We start from the raw sequence: 15,561 nt of genomic DNA on the forward strand, positions 1-15,561 counted from the left end.
CAGACGCACCTTCTCAAGTCCAAACTACCTGTTCATATGGGAAGGGGTTTGCTTCTGGTGTCCTGGTGTGACTATAAGGAATGGCTCCTTGTAGAAGGGGTCCCAGTGTGGATGGTCAGTTCCATGGTTACCCTTGCTGTAGGGAACCACACTTCAGCTCCCATGGGCAGTTCATTGGCTGACGTTTTTGCCCTCTCCTCGCCTCTAAAGCAGTGTTAACTGTTTCCTTGTGCCCGCACCCTTGAGGTTGGCAGGAGGGGGCTGATGCCTGGTATTAGGCTGCAGGGGAAAGGAGAGGAAAGGGAACTAACGACACTGCCATTCTCATCTCACTGTCCCATGAGTCAGGAGCCTTTTCCCCCCCATAGAGATGAGAATCACCTGATGTCACATGGCTAGTAGACAGCAGGGCCTAGATTGAACTCAGCATCCAGAGCCAAGGGGGAAGCACTGGCTTGGCCATTGATGCTCAGTTCCTCCTTGCTGGTCCTGCCTTTGGGGAAGTTTACAAAAACTGCTGAACACATCATTTGCCCAAACCCCACAACAGACAGGAGGGTTGCCGCTGGGTGCTGTGTCAGACCGCAGTGACAGGAGGCAGCCACATTCCTCAGCGTGCTCTACAAACCTGACAGTGGCTGGAGGGCACTGGGGGTGGCTGTGGTGGGCCCCGAGGGGCAGGACCCTACCTCATTCACCTTGCTGTCTCCAAGCACAAGCCCTAACCCATAGCAGGGATTTAGCAGCTATTTATTGTATAAATGAATGAATGAGTTCTCAGTCTCTAGCGGTTGTCCTCAGAATCACTTAAGCTTTGCTGAATTTGGGGCCCAAGAATGGAAACATCTCTTGGCTCTGTGACTTTTTTCAGAAAAGGCTTCTCCCAGAGATCTGGGCAGATAATAATGGTTTTTTTTTTTGTTTGTTTGTTTTTTTCCTTTGAGACAGAGTCTTGCTGTGACGCCCAGGCTGGAATGCAATGGCGTGATCTCTGCTCGCTCCAACCTCCGCCTCCTGGGTTCAAGTGATTCTCCTGCCTCAGACTCCCAAGCAGCTGGGATTATAGGCACTTGCCACCACGCCCGGCTAATTTTTGTATTTTTAGTAGAGATGGGGTTTCACCATATTGGCCAGGCTGGTCTCGAACTCCTGACCTCAAGTGATCCGTCCACCTCAGTCTCCCAAAGTGCTGGGATTACAGGTGTGAGCCACCATGCTCCGGCCAATAGTGATCCTTTACAGTTGGTTAGGGCTTTATAATGAACCAAGCTGCTTCACTTGTGTTAGGACCCTGGGCTCTCACAACCTTTCCATGGGTGAGTGTTTTCATCCCTGTTTTTCAGATGGGGAAACTGAGCCACTGCTGTGACTTTGCTTAGTCACTTTCAAGTGACTGAGCTGGGACTCCAGGTCCTCGCTGACTGCATTTCCCAGCAGCTGGACATTGGGGTGGGGTGTGGTGGTTTGGAAGCAGGGTTAGCCCCTCCAGCCTATTTCAGATGCACCCTGACCCCTAGGCCAAGGTTTCCTTCTATCTGATCCCTTCCACGAGAGCCTCACTCTAAGCTTGATAGTTTAATCTTTGGTGTCCGTTTCAAGAAGGCTAAATTCCTGTCTGGGGTATTTTTAGCCGTCCTCAGGAAAGGGAAGCTCCACTGGGCGCTGGGGGGAGGGGGACGCCTTGCCCGGAGCCGGTTTCCTAAGGAAGGGCTGCTGACCGTGTGCCTGACCGTTAGCCCTGGGAGAAGCTGGTAGTTGGTCGGTTGGGAGCCCTGAGAGCAGAGCAGGCGACAGTCACCCCAGTAATGCCATCCCCCCTCCTCTGATGTGCCAGGTGTTGAACCAGGGCAAGGGGTATAGACCCAGGAGGAGGCCGCCACCCCCTGTGGGCACATTGCCTGGCGTGCTGCAGTCCTTGGAAGCCTGGAGAGGGCACGAGGGCAGGCTGGGAGAGCCAGGAAGACCCCAGGAGCAGGTGGACCTCGAGCCATGCCTCGGAGGCTGGTGGGAGGAGCAGGGGTCAATGGGGTTGGGAAAAGGCTGCCCCAGGTGGGAAGACCCATGGGTGCAAAGACCGGGCTCCACAGAGGGCTCACGGAGCAGGTGCCTCCATATGTGGCTGGAGCCCCCAGCGAGGGAAGAGGCTGCTGTGCTGGGGGTTTGTACCTGGGCAGGTGGGCACATTGGCACTATTCAGAAGATCATGTTAGGGGCAGGTACAGTGGCTCATGTCTGTAATCCTAGCATTTCGAGGGGCTGAGGCAGGAGGATCATTTCAGTGCTGGAGGTTGAGGCTGCAGTGAGCCATGATTGTGTCACAGTAGCCTGGGCAACAGAGCAAGACCCTATCTCTAATCAAAAAGAAAAAAAAAAACCTGTTAGATGAGAGACTATGAATGTGAACCTGGGAGCCTGTTTGAGCATTCAATTCAGATAGTGGTCTCAAACATGTTAGCTGTCAAGGAGCCCTTCTTTCAAATCAGATCTGACATGAAACTCCAATGTATAAATCAGATAAAAGTGATATTTTGATCAGTATAAATTTAGATATTTAAATGTATAACATTTAGTTAATGAAGAAAAACAACAACCAGTTGTGATAGATGCATATGTTTAGCATCGGGGCTGACAAGTGATAGCCAGTGTTTGAGATCAGCCTCAGCACCTAATTTATTTTTTTATGTTGTGTCTTTTTGTCATACATTCTCATTCATACAGCCGAGTCATTACAAATAATGACAGTTAACACCTCACCGCACAGTCCCAAGGTCTGTGCAAATTAATTACTTTGGCAACAAAGCCAGTGGGGCTACTGAATGTGTTAGAATGTAGCGCATACTACATTTGAGTAGGTGGGCCTTTTAAAATCAGTTTTTAAATAGTAGAATCTTTATTTTTTGCATTTTTGAATACAATTTTTAAGGATTTTTTTTTTTTTTCTTTTGAGACAAAGAGTCTTACTTTCCTGCCCAGGTTGGAGTGCAGTGGCGCAATCTCGGCTGACTTGCAACCTCCACCTCCCAGGTTCACACGATTCTCCTGCCTCAGCCTCCTATAGCTGGGATTACAGGCGCCCGCCACCAAGCCCAGCTAATTTTGTAGTTTTAGTAGAGACGGGATTTCACCATGTTGGCCAGGCTGGTCTCGAACTCCTGACCTCAGGTGATCCGCCCACCTCAGCCTCCCAAAGTGCTGAGACTACAGATGTGAGCCACCATGCCGGGCCTTTTTAAGGAATTCTTGAAGGACCTGTAGAACACAATTTGAGAACCACTGAGGAAATCCCACCTCCCTGTTGTACAGATGGGAAGACTGAGGCCAGCAAGGGGGCAGAGCTTACCCAGGATCCCCCAGGGAGCTGGAGGAGATGGTCAGATACACAGCGGGAATCATTGCTCCCTGAAATTACAAGTGTGCACTGTTCCCAAGGCAGGAGTAGAAAAGACATCAGGGTCAGACACACCCAAAATCAGCCAAGCTCTAGTCCGTGCTATGTCTGTTGTCTGTCCATGCAGCAGTGAGCCAGCAATATTAACTTTCCCTTCTCCACCCACAGCGATGCCCTCCTAGCTAGCCGTCGCGGGATGGAGGGCTTCATGGACTCAGGGACACAGACGGACGCTGTGGTGGTGCTGTCCTTGGCTCAGGCTGCCGTGCTTGGCCTGGTCTCCGAAAATGAGCTCTTTGGAGCTACCATAAGCGCTGAGGCCTTCTACCCGGACCTGGGGCCCGAGCTTTCTGGAGCAGCCGTGGGAGAGCCCGGGCCACCAGGCCCCGAGGTCTACCAGCTGGCCTGCAACGGGAGGGCCTTGGAGGAGCCGGCAGAGGAGGAGGTGCTGGAGGTGGAGGCAGCCTTCGAGAAGCACACCCGGCGGAAGACGCGGCCACCTGTGCGGCTGGTGCCCAAGGTCAAGTTTGAGAAGGTGGAGGAGGAGGAGCAAGAGGTCTATGAGGTTTCTGTGCCAGGTGACGACAAGGAAGCAGGGCCAGCAGAAGCCCCTGCCGAGGCAGCCAGTGGCGGCTGCGAGGCCCTGGTGCAAAGCAGCGCCGTCAAGATGATTGACCTCAGCGCCTTCAGCCGCAAGCCCCGGACGCTCCGGCATCTGCCCCGAACCCCGAGACCGGAGCTGGACGTGGCCTCGTATGACCCTCACTTCCCGGCCCCGGCCCCGGCCCGGGATGGCTTCCCCGAGCCCAGCATGGCGCTGCCTGGGCCAGAGGCCTTGCCCACAGAGTGTGGGTTCGAGCCACCCCACCTGGCCCCGCTGAGTGACCCCGAGGCCCCCAGCATGGAGTCCCCGGAGCCTGTCAAGCCGGAACAGGGCTTCGTGTGGCAGGAGGCCGGCGAGTTCGAGGCTGACGTGGCGGGTTCGACCGTGGAACGCCACAAGAAGGCCCAGCTGGATCGGCTGGACATCAACGTGCAGATCGACGACTCCTACCTGGTGGAGGCGGGCGACCGCCAGAAGCGCTGGCAGTGCCGCATGTGCGAGAAGTCCTACACGTCCAAGTACAACCTGGTGACGCACATCCTGGGCCACAACGGCATCAAGCCACACTCGTGCCCACACTGCAGCAAGCTCTTCAAGCAGCCCAGCCACCTGCAGACGCACCTGCTGACGCACCAGGGCACCCGGCCCCACAAGTGCCAGGTATGCCACAAGGCCTTCACGCAGACCAGCCACCTCAAGCGCCACATGCTGCTGCACTCGGAGGTCAAGCCCTACAGCTGCCACTTCTGTGGCCGCGGTTTCGCCTACCCCAGCGAGCTCAAGGCCCACGAAGTGAAGCACGAGAGTGGCCGCTGCCACGTCTGCGTCGAGTGCGGCCTGGACTTCTCCACCCTGACCCAGCTCAAGCGCCACCTGGCCTCTCATCAGGGCCCCACCCTCTACCAGTGCCTCGAGTGTGACAAGTCCTTCCACTACCGCAGCCAGTTGCAGAACCACATGCTCAAGCACCAGAACGTGCGGCCCTTCGTGTGCACTGAATGCGGCATGGAGTTCAGCCAGATCCACCACCTCAAGCAGCACTCCCTCACCCACAAGGTAAGGCCATCCCCAGGGCCTGGGGATCTGCCTGCCCCTCCTGCCAATTTTTCATCCAGTACTTTCCGGAGTCCCAGATGGGACCATTTAGGTGGTCTCCTAGTTTTATCATTACATACTTATTTTGATGAGTATTAGAAAGAAATGCTATATAATTGAAATTAATTTTTTAAGTAGTAAAGCTTTACGCATTCAAAAACGTATTTGGCCGGGCACAGTGGCTCACGCCTGTAATCCCAGCACTTTGGAGGCCGAGGCAGGCAGATTGCTTAGTCTTGGAGTTTGAGATCAGCCTGGGCAAAATAATGAGACCCCATTGCTACAAAAAAATTTAAACAAGGCCAGGCATGATGGCTCATGCCTATAATCCCAGCACTTTGGGAGGCCAAGGTGGGCAGATCACCTGAGGTCAGAAGTTCAAGACCAGCCTGGCCGATGTGGTGAAACCCTATCTCTACTAAAAATACAAAAATTAGCTGGGTGTGGTGGCGGATGCCTGTAATCCCAGCTACTTGGGAGGCTGAGGCAGGAGAATCACTTGAACCCAGGAGGCAGAGGTTGCAGTCAGCCGAGATTGCACCATTGCACTCCAGCCTGGGCAACAGGAGCGAAACTCCATCTCAAAAAAAAAAAAAAAAAAAAAAAAAAATTTAAACGTTATGTGCCACTACCTGTAGTCCCAGCGACTTGGGAGGCTAAGGTGGGAGGATCACCTGAGCCTGAGAGGCTGAGGTTGCAGTGAGCTGAAATCACAACACTGCACTTCAGCCTGGGCAACCAGACTGAGACCTTGTCTCAAAAAAAAAAAAAAAAAAAAGTTTTTAAATGAAATGTTTATGGAACCCCTGCAAGACCCAAGGAACACAGTTTGAAAATCACTGAAATAGCCTACCCTCCCTATCTTCTAGATGGGAGGACAGAGGCCAGAGAAAGGCCAGGATGCAACAGGGAGGCATCCTAGCTCAGTGGTCAGAAGTACAGAGGGTGTCCTTTGTTCCTTGTCATTACAAAAGCGAATCAAAACCTGTGACTTCCCTTTAGGAACAGGCTAAATATATTTAATTTTCAAAGCAGAGAAGATGTAAGGAAAAATATTTGTTACGGAAAAGTACAAGTCGTTCTAGAATATGGCTAAACTATAAACAGTGGCTCGGGAGGGCAGAAAATTGAGCAGCACTTTCTAATCTACCATGTCTCTAAACCCAGCCTTAACCCATACTCCCCTGCTCTCCATTCCCTGCCTTCAGCCACTAGTCTCCCCACTTTTCAGCCAACATCACCTCCTCTGAGAGGCCCTCATATCCAGGTAGGTGGAATGAGGCCCCTCGGGTCCCACAATCCCACTCTGGTACTTGGCTGCCCCATGGTTTCCACCAAAATCCCACCAACTTTACCCTTCAAAGCTGAATGTACATGGAGCTTCCTCTCCCCATAACAGTGGCCTATGAGTGATACTCCAGGTCAAATATGTGACCCTGTCTCTCACAGTAGACACTACAGGGAGTCGGGGAGCTGTTAACACCCGGCCAGGCCTAGAAACCAGCAATTTGTAGATTTCATTGCAGAGGCTCCTCCAGTCAACTGGTAGTAGCTGCCTAAAATGTGATGTCAAGAAGGAGTCTAGCCAGGCATGGTGCTGCACACCTGTAGTCCCAGCTACTCAGGAGGCTGGGGTGGGAGGTTTGCTCAAACCTGGGAGTTTGAGGCTATGATTGCTCCTATTAATAGCCACTGCTCTCTAGCCTGGACAACATAGCAAGACTTTAAAAGAAAAAAAAAGAAGGATTCTGGGCCGAATGCAATGGCTCATACCTGTAATCCCAACACTTTGGGAGGCTGAGGCAGGAGAATCACTTGAGCCCGGTAGTTTGAGACCAGCCTGGCCAACATAGTGAAACCCTGGCTCTACTAAAAATATTTTTTAAAAAATAGCTGGGTGTGGTGGTGTGCACCTGTAGTCCCAGCTACTAGGGAGGCTGAGGCACAATAATTGCTTGAACCCAGGAGGCAGAGATTCCAGTGAGTTGAGATTGTACCCCTGTGCTCCAGCCCAGGTGACACAGTGAGACTCTATTCAAAAAAAAAAATAGTAATAATAAATAAATAAATTAGCCAGGCATGGTGGCGCACACCTGTGGTCCAGCTATACATGAGACTGAAGCAGGAGGATCGCTTGAGTCCAGGAGGTCAAGGCTGCAGTGAGCTGTGATTGTACCACTGCACTCCAGCCTGGGCAACAGCAAGGCTGTCTCCAAAAAGAGAAAAGGACTCTGAAACTGAATCTAGGCCTGGCAATAAAACCTTATGATTGATTGTTAATGTCTACAAGGAGTGATTGTGCAGGGTGACAGCACATGTGCTATACATTTGCCATCTTTCTCCTCTACTAGGGGACTTAAAAATCTCAAGTCTAGGGCCTGGCGCAGTGGCTCACGCCTTTAATCTCAGCACTTTAGGAGGCCGAGGTGGGCAGATCACAAAGTCGGGAGTTGGAGGCCAGCCTGGCCAACATGGCAAAACCCCATCTCTACTAAAAATACAAAAATTAGCCAGGCGTGGTGGTGGGCGCTTGTAGTCCCAGCTACACGGGAGGCTGAGGCAGGACAATTGCTTGAACCCAGGGGGCAGAGGTTGCAAGGAGCCAAGATCATGCCACTGCACTCTAGCCTGGGCAACAAAAGCAAGACTGTCTCAAAAAAAAAAAAAAAAAAAAAAAAAAAATCCCAAGTCCATAGAGTGTTAATACTGTGAAGAAAAGCTGAAAGCAAAATCCAAAGGCTAATAAAACTGAAAATGTCCCTATTATCAGCCTAAATTTGTACAATGTGCACATCATGTGTTTTATAAAATAAACTCCTGAATGGCAGGGCCCCCTGGTGGTCATACACATCTGCAGTGTGTCAAGAGGGTATACAACACAAGTCCCTGCTGCTAAGAGACATAGACACGGGAACTGTTAAGTTATAATACAAAGTTTTATACCAAACAAGCAGTTAAGACAGCAGCTGTGCCGGGCGCGGTGGCTCACGCCTGTAATCCCAGCACTTTGGGAGGCCGAGGCGGGCGGATCACAAGGTCAGGAGATCGAGACCACGGTGAAACCCCGTCTCTACTAAAAATACAAAAAATTAGCCGGGCGCGGTTGTGGGCGCCTGTAGTCCCAGCTACTCGGGAGGCTGAGGCAGGAGAATGGCGTGAACCCGGGAGGCGGAGCTTGCAGTGAGCCGAGATCGCGCCACTGCACTCCAGCCTGGGCGACAGAGCGAGACTCCGTCTCAAAAAAAAAAAAAAAAGACAGCAGCTGTGACCACAGACACATGTCCCATTGGGTTCCTACTAAATTACTTACTCATCAAAAAGAAAAACACTCCCATAAATTTTTATTTATTTATTTTTACTTTTTTTTTTTTTTTTTGAGACAGTCTTACTCTGTCACCCAAGCTGGAGTGCAGTGGCGTGGTCTCGGCTCACTGCAACCTCTGCCTCCTGGGTTTAAGCAATTCTTCTGTCTCAGCCTCCTCAGACGCTGGGATTACAGGTGTATACTACACTCGGCTAATTTTTGTATTTTTAGTAGAGATGGGGTTTTTACCATGTTGGCCAGCCTGGTCTCGAACTCCTGACCTTGTGATCTGCCCGCCTCAGCCTCCCAAAGTGCTAGGATTACAGGCATGAGCCACCATACTTGGCCTTTTTCAAATTTTAGAGATAGGGTCTTGCCGTGTTATCCACACTGGTCTTGAATTCCTGGCCTCAGGTGATCCTCTTGCCTCAGCCTCCCAAAATGCTGGGATTATAGGTGTGAGCTACCGTGCCCAGCCCAGCTCCCAGCTTTTATCCTAACTTTCCTTCATGGATAATAAATTGGACCCCTTTGCACACAACACCCTGTCCTGCTCTGGGAGTGACCTCCAAACCATAGAAAAGCATGTTCACAGTCCAAACCAGTGGGTTTTCCCCTGGAATCCATGTCTGCTGGGGGTGAATAGCCCAAAGTCCATCAATGATAAGAATCATCTGGGGGCCCTGTTGAGAATAAAAATTCCTGGGCCCATCCCAGGCCCCACAAATTAGACCCTCCAGGGAGCGGCCTGTAAGGCTGTATGTTGGACAGAACTACAGGTGGCTGTTATCACCATGGAAGTTAGGAAAACACTTTCAAGAGGTCAGTGGATAGGCTCTAGGAGTTTAAGACCCTTTGAAATTCTACACAGACCTAAGTGCCATTTTTGGGGGGTGTCCATAGCTTCAATCATATTATCAAAAGGGTCTGTGAACCAAAAAGGCCACCAAGAGACAGCACGGAAGATAAAAACACATACACATGTCCTTGATCTGATGAAACAGTCCACAGACAGCAGGCAGACCCCGTGTCTTCTTGACCACAGGCCCCTGCCACCTAGTGTGGTACTGGCTTGGGGCAGGTGCCCGGTAAATGGTTGTTGAATGAATGAATGAATGAATGAATGAGCACGCATTTGCCTTAGTGCACTAGTACAGACCTTATGTACACATCCACCCTGGGGGCAGGAGACAGCAGGTATCTGAATCGTTACAGTAAGGCACAGCCTGTTTCTGTCTATTACTGAAAGGCTTCCTGGAGTAAGTGGCCCTGCCCCAACATTCTTTGGTGGTTTTAAACAAGTGTTACCTATTTTGGAATACCCTCAAAAAGAGACATTTCCCAGAAACTGTGCCTTTGTGATGCTATGGCCCTGCACCTACCCGGCTCCCCACCGAGGGTCACTGCCAGAGGGTGTGGCCATTGGGTGGCCCTGACCATCACCCCCCACCCCACAGGGCGTGAAGGAGTTCAAGTGCGAGGTGTGTGGCCGGGAGTTCACCCTACAGGCAAACATGAAGCGGCACATGCTGATCCACACCAGCGTCCGGCCCTACCAGTGCCACATCTGCTTCAAGACCTTTGTGCAGAAGCAGACCCTCAAGACCCACATGATTGTACACTCGCCCGTGAAGCCATTCAAATGCAAGGTACCAGGCCGTCAGGCCCCAGGGCTGGGACCTCCCCAAGGGTGGCCTGGAATCAGCATGCCTGCAGCAGCTGTGGCCCACCAAGCGCTGGCCTGGCCAGTGTGGGCAAGAGGAGCCCCGGCTGGGTGAAACTTAGCCTGGGCTTTGGGGGTTGGGAGGGCAGGTGAGGATTCAGATCCTGAAAGCTGCTGAAGTTGGGTTTTTATGAGAGCTGGGGAGGGGGTGAAGGTCATGGCGCAGCCACAGAGAAAGGACCCCATCCTGGGGGCTTAGTGCTGCTAGAGATCCAAGCCCTGGGTTTCTGATAACTCTAGCTCAGAGAAAGTGGGGCAGACCCACAGGAGCAGTGACCCGCAATGGATGGCTTGTGTCCCTGTCTCTCGGGTGTCTGGGGTCACATGGAAAAACATAAAGAGAGAACTGTCCATAAAGAACAGGATTCTGGGCCGGGCATGGTGGCGCATGCCTGTAATCTCAGCATTTTGGGAGGCTGAGGTGGGTGGATCATTCGAGGTACGGAGTTCGAGACCAGCCTGGCCAACGTAGTGAATCCCCTTCTCTACTAAAAATACAAAAAATTAGCTGGGCATGGTGGCACATGCCTATAAAACCAGCTACTCAGGAGGCTAAGGCAGGAGAATCACTTGAACCCAGGAGGCAGAAGTTGCAGTGAGCCAAGATCACGCCACTGCAACAGTGAGAGTCTGTCTCAAAAAAAAAAAAAAAAAAAGAATAGGATTCCGGCCTGGCCATAGAGGTGGGAGTGGGCTGGGGTCCAGGGAAAGCAGGTTCCCCACAGGCTCAGGACACCGGGTTGATGTGTTCTAGGTGTGCGGGAAGTCCTTCAACCGCATGTACAACCTGCTGGGTCACATGCACCTGCACGCGGGCAGCAAGCCCTTCAAGTGCCCCTACTGCTCCAGCAAGTTTAATCTCAAGGGCAACCTGAGCCGGCACATGAAGGTCAAGCATGGCGTCATGGACATCGGCCTGGACAGCCAAGGTGGGTGGGCCGAGCGCAATGGACAGAGCAGGAATGATACCAACATGGCACACTCAGGAGCCTCCTGCCCAGTTAGAGGAGTGGGGAGGCTGGCCAAGGCTGAGACTTCATTGGGATGGGCTCAGGTCTGGAGAGGGGGGGACCCTGGAGGGCCATGATGACAATAACGATGGGATATTTATGTCTTCTTCAAAGGACTTAAATGAGCTCACGTAAACAATATAATAAAAATCATAACTAACATTTATTGAGTGCTAACTGTGTGCCAGGCCTTTATTAACTCGTGATCCTCAGAGCGAGGTTGGCTCTGTTATTATCGTCATTTTACAGATGCAGAAACTGAAGAACAGTAAAGTTAGGTAGCTCATGCAAGATGACAACACAGCAGGAGGTGACAGACACTTTATTTCGTTACCGCAAAATAATATTTCAAATAAGTGGATGGGAAAGAAAGTTAAAAAGGGGAAAAAATGGCAGCTGGAAAGATAAGGGAGAGCCAGGTGAGGTCCCAACTCCCAAGTACACCATGGGAGGTCCTAGGGAAGGGACATGCAGAGGGGAGATCTGAGCTTCCCAGCAACCAAGGCAAAAAAGTGTCAATCAGTCACACTCTTCACAAGTGCCTGCCACAAACGATAAGCCACGTACTCATGAAAGGGCCAGACGGGCCTGACGTTAAGATCTGGGAGAAATTTTGGGAGAGGACCCTACACCTCAGCAGTTCATAGAAGTTTCAGAGGCTGTCAGAAAACATGCCAAGTATTAGCGGTAGCCTTTCCCTCCAGCAGTGGTCAGTACTAAAGGCATTTCTGTTGGGTGACAGCAAAGCTATTAGCCTCTCTGGCCTCATGGTGGGGAGGGACTGCTGTGGAGACTCCACAGGAAGGAGGGAGCCGACAGTACCACAGGGAGGCTCCTTCTACAGTTTGGAGCTATTTCTGGTGCTCTGGCCGGGCATGATGGCTCACACCTATAATCCTGGCACTTTAGGAGGCCGAGGCAGCAGGATCACTTAAGGCCAGGAGTTTGATACCAAACCCGGCAACATAATGAGACCTGGTCTCTACAAAACTATTTTAAAATTAGCTGGGTGGGGTGGCGTGTGCCTGTAGTCTCAGCTACTTGGGAGTCTAAGGCAGGAAGATCACTTGAGCCCGGGAGTTCAAGGCTGCAGTGAACTGTGATCGGACCACGGCACTCCAGCCTGGGTGACAAAGCAAGACCCTATCGCCAAAAAATAATAATAAAAAATTCTGGTGTGCCTCTGAGTCACACCAGCTGGGAACATGCCTTGGCAGTAACCAGGTGAGCTGATTTGACACGTGGGATTATTTACTGGAACGCAGTCAGGCACGCAGGGGACAGCTGCAGTAGCCTTAACTCTGGTTTTGGAGCAGCTAACCAGTGAATGACCTGGGTTTTCTGGCAGAAACAGGTATCTCAGTTATTTTGTTTTGTTTTTCAGTTGTCTATTAAGGTTGCTTCTAGTAGATGAGAATGAAACCCCGTCGGCTGCTCTTGGTAGCTCCTTGCTACTCAAAATGTGGTAGGAGGATGAGCAGCGTCGGCCCCACCTGGAATCTTGCTGGCCTCTCAGCTCCACCCACACCTGCTGAATCAGACTCTGCACTTCAAAAAGATCTCTGGGCCATATGTTGCACAGTCAAGCTTGAGACACACTGGACCAGACTAGTGCCTCAGAGTCTCCTGGAGGGCTTGTTGAAACAAAGTGCTGGCCCCACCCCTAGAGTTTCTGATTCAGTAGGTCTGGGGTGGGGTGTGAGACACTGCCTTTCCCACAAGTTCCCAGTTCTTAGCAAAAGGGCCGCTGGTTCAGGGACCTCACATTGAGAACCTTTGATCCAGACTCCAGAGGGCTGGCTGGCAAATCAGCTGCATGTTGGGAGTCACCTGAGGAATGTTTTAAATGCTGATGCCTGACTTTGGACCTGAGGTTCAAATGTAAGTGATCTGGAATGTGGCCTGGGATCAGGATTTTTGTAAAGCACTTTGGGTGATTCCATGTGCAGTAGATTTTGACAGCTGTGTTCCCGTGGGTCTGTCCTGTTGCGAACCCACCAGAAGGAAGCAGAGCAGACCGTGCCCTTTTGGAAATAACTGGGACCATGAAGAGACTGTCAGTGTTACAGCTCTTTTAGAATTTGTTAGGCTGGGTGTACTGGCTCACGCCTGTAATCCCAACACTTTGGGAGGCCAAGGTGGGCAGATCACCTGAGGTTGGGAGTTCGAGACCAGCCTGGCTAACATGATGAAACCCCGTCTCTACCAAAAATACAAAAATTAGCTGGGTATGTTGGCGCATGCCTGTAATCCCAGCTACTCAGGAGGCTGAGGTAGGAGAATTGCTTGAACCTGGGAGGCGGAGGTTGCAGTGAGCTGAGATTGTGCCACTGCACTCCAGCCTGGATGACAGAGCAAGACTTTGACTCAAAAAAAAAAAAAAAAGAATTTGTTTAGCAGGTTTTCCAGTTTTTACCAAAAACCCCGCCCCCTGTAAACAAGATTTTTTAAAAAGACAATCCCTGTACACCTTGTTCCTAGGGGTGGTGAAGGTACAACCTCTTTCTATATGAGCTCAGTCACCAGGGATGCTTAGAACTGCTCTATTCCCTGGCTGTACCAGATGACAGAATGAAGCGATTGGCCCTGGAACGACTGGCCTCCAGGTCCCCACCTCCCACATACAGCCTTGGTCTGGGAAGCCCAGGCTTGATGCGTATGCAGAAGGCAGGCAGCATACATTCTAGACAGAACAATCTCGTTAACTATGGGGCTGTCATTTCGGGAGGTGGATCAATGTCCTTATAAAAAATGCTACAGACTATTCTCTGGGGCCCACAGGACAGGACCAATAGACTTGATAAACAAAATAGGGATGGCGTACAGAGACCCACAGGTAGAAATTTTCCCGAGGTGCTTTATTTAGCTTGTTTTTAAAACCAGCTATGTAACATGAGGGTGTGGCACTAGGACCGAGGGAAGAAACAGCCCAAATCTATAAGATATGGGACAGGTGACCTTGTTTTGTAAAGTCCGGCAGACTCACAGTGCGTTAGATGCTACAGGCACACATAACAGATGCCCAGTCAGACTGGCCTAAACAATAAGGAAATTAAGAAATGGCTCAAGGCCAGGTGTGGTAGCACACACCTATCATCCCAGCTACTTGGAAGGCTGAGTTGGGAGGATTGCTTTGAGGTGAGGCTGCAGTGAGCTGTGATTGCACCACCGCACTCCAGCCTTGGCAAAAGAGCAAGACCTTGTCAAAAGTAGAAAGAAAAGAAATGTCTCAAAGTCTAGGCCCTCTTCAGAGCTGGCTGATTCAGTTCGCCAACCGTGACAGCAGGGTGAGGCTTCCTCTGTCCACAGCATTAGCTGCAAATATCCTCATGGTCACAAGATGGCTGCCAGTGGCCGTCAGGGTGTGTGCTTCCTTGTTCACATCCAGTGGAAGAGTAACAGCCTGCTCCCCTTAGCTCTCTGACATCAATGAGAAGGTGCTAAGAACTTACTAGCAGGCCTTTCCTCATGACCTACTCAACAGGATTGGGTCACATGCCTATTCCTGAACCACTAATTGGCAAGGGATGGGATTACCCTTAGACCAGTGGTTCTCAACTGAGCATGAGTATGTCTTCCAGGTGACATTTGGCCGTGTTTGGAGACATTTATGGTTGTCACAACTGGGGTGATGCTACTGGCATCTCATGGGTAGAGGCCAGGGATGCTGTTAAACATCCTACAATGCATAGGACAGCCCCACAACAAAAGAATTATGGCCCTAAGTGCCAAGGCTGACAAAGCCTGCCTTAGACCTGCTAGGGCTGCCCCCAGCCTGGGGTCTGTTTCCCCCCCACACACATCTCAGCAGACAGGGCCAGATGTACTTTGGGGGCCAGCCACAGCCCCTGCCAGCCTCCCAGTTCCCCCAGATCGTACCCTGGGCTTCCCCTGTAAGAGCTTTATAATTACAAAATTCCAAGGGGCCTCTTCAGAGTTTTTGCCTGACATATTCTTTATGAACCTACTCTGAGTGTTTGTCTGTCCCTTGGAGAGCCAGGCCCAAGGATACCAATGGCTAGAACCGATAGAAAAGCACAGATGCTGGCAGGAGGCCAAAGGAGGAACAGCACCCTCCAGCATTTTGAGGCAGAGCAGCACAGTGGCTCAGAACAACAGCATGTGCTGGGTGACCTTTGGCAAGTTGATTCACCTCTCTAAACCTCAGCCTGTTGAGCTGCTAAATGGGGTTGTTGTGACTGTTGGATGAGGCGAGGCCTGTGAAGTGGCTGGCATGCAGCAGGTGCTAATAAGTGTTGCAAAGGTGATGTGCAGGCAGCTTCCCATGGCCAACGAGAAACATTGCAGAGAAGGAATAAGTAGGGCTTAGTGACTGACGGGTCAATAGAGGAATGACCCAAAGAAGACTTCAAGGCCAGGCCTGCAGTTCTCACAAGGGCCCTCACCGATAGCACCCACTCCCCCACACTCAGCTTT

The 15,561-nt window shown here is 51.2% G+C and overlaps 1 protein-coding gene and 1 non-coding gene across 6 annotated transcripts in view; both read left to right on the plus strand.

The window, feature by feature from the left end:
* ZNF710 (zinc finger protein 710) overlaps positions 1 to 15,561 on the plus strand; it is an 80,224-nt gene that overhangs the window by 61,934 nt on the left and 2,729 nt on the right. For all 5 annotated transcript variants that reach the window (XM_065548423.2, XM_045395991.3, XM_065548424.2 and 2 more), the window contains 3 exons: positions 3,557 to 5,048; positions 9,849 to 10,040; positions 10,869 to 11,043. In XM_065548423.2, coding sequence (XP_065404495.1) covers positions 3,585 to 5,048; positions 9,849 to 10,040; positions 10,869 to 11,043 — 1,831 coding nt within the window. In that variant the 5' untranslated portion in view covers positions 3,557 to 3,584. The remainder of the gene's footprint in view (positions 1 to 3,556; positions 5,049 to 9,848; positions 10,041 to 10,868; positions 11,044 to 15,561) is intronic.
* LOC123574815 (U7 small nuclear RNA) lies at positions 13,183 to 13,245 on the plus strand. The gene has a single exon (XR_006699999.1). It is a non-coding gene; the product is annotated as a U7 small nuclear RNA (small nuclear RNA).

This window comes from Macaca fascicularis, chromosome 7 (genome assembly GCF_037993035.2).
Source record: "Macaca fascicularis isolate 582-1 chromosome 7, T2T-MFA8v1.1".
NCBI lineage: Eukaryota > Metazoa > Chordata > Mammalia > Primates > Cercopithecidae > Macaca > Macaca fascicularis.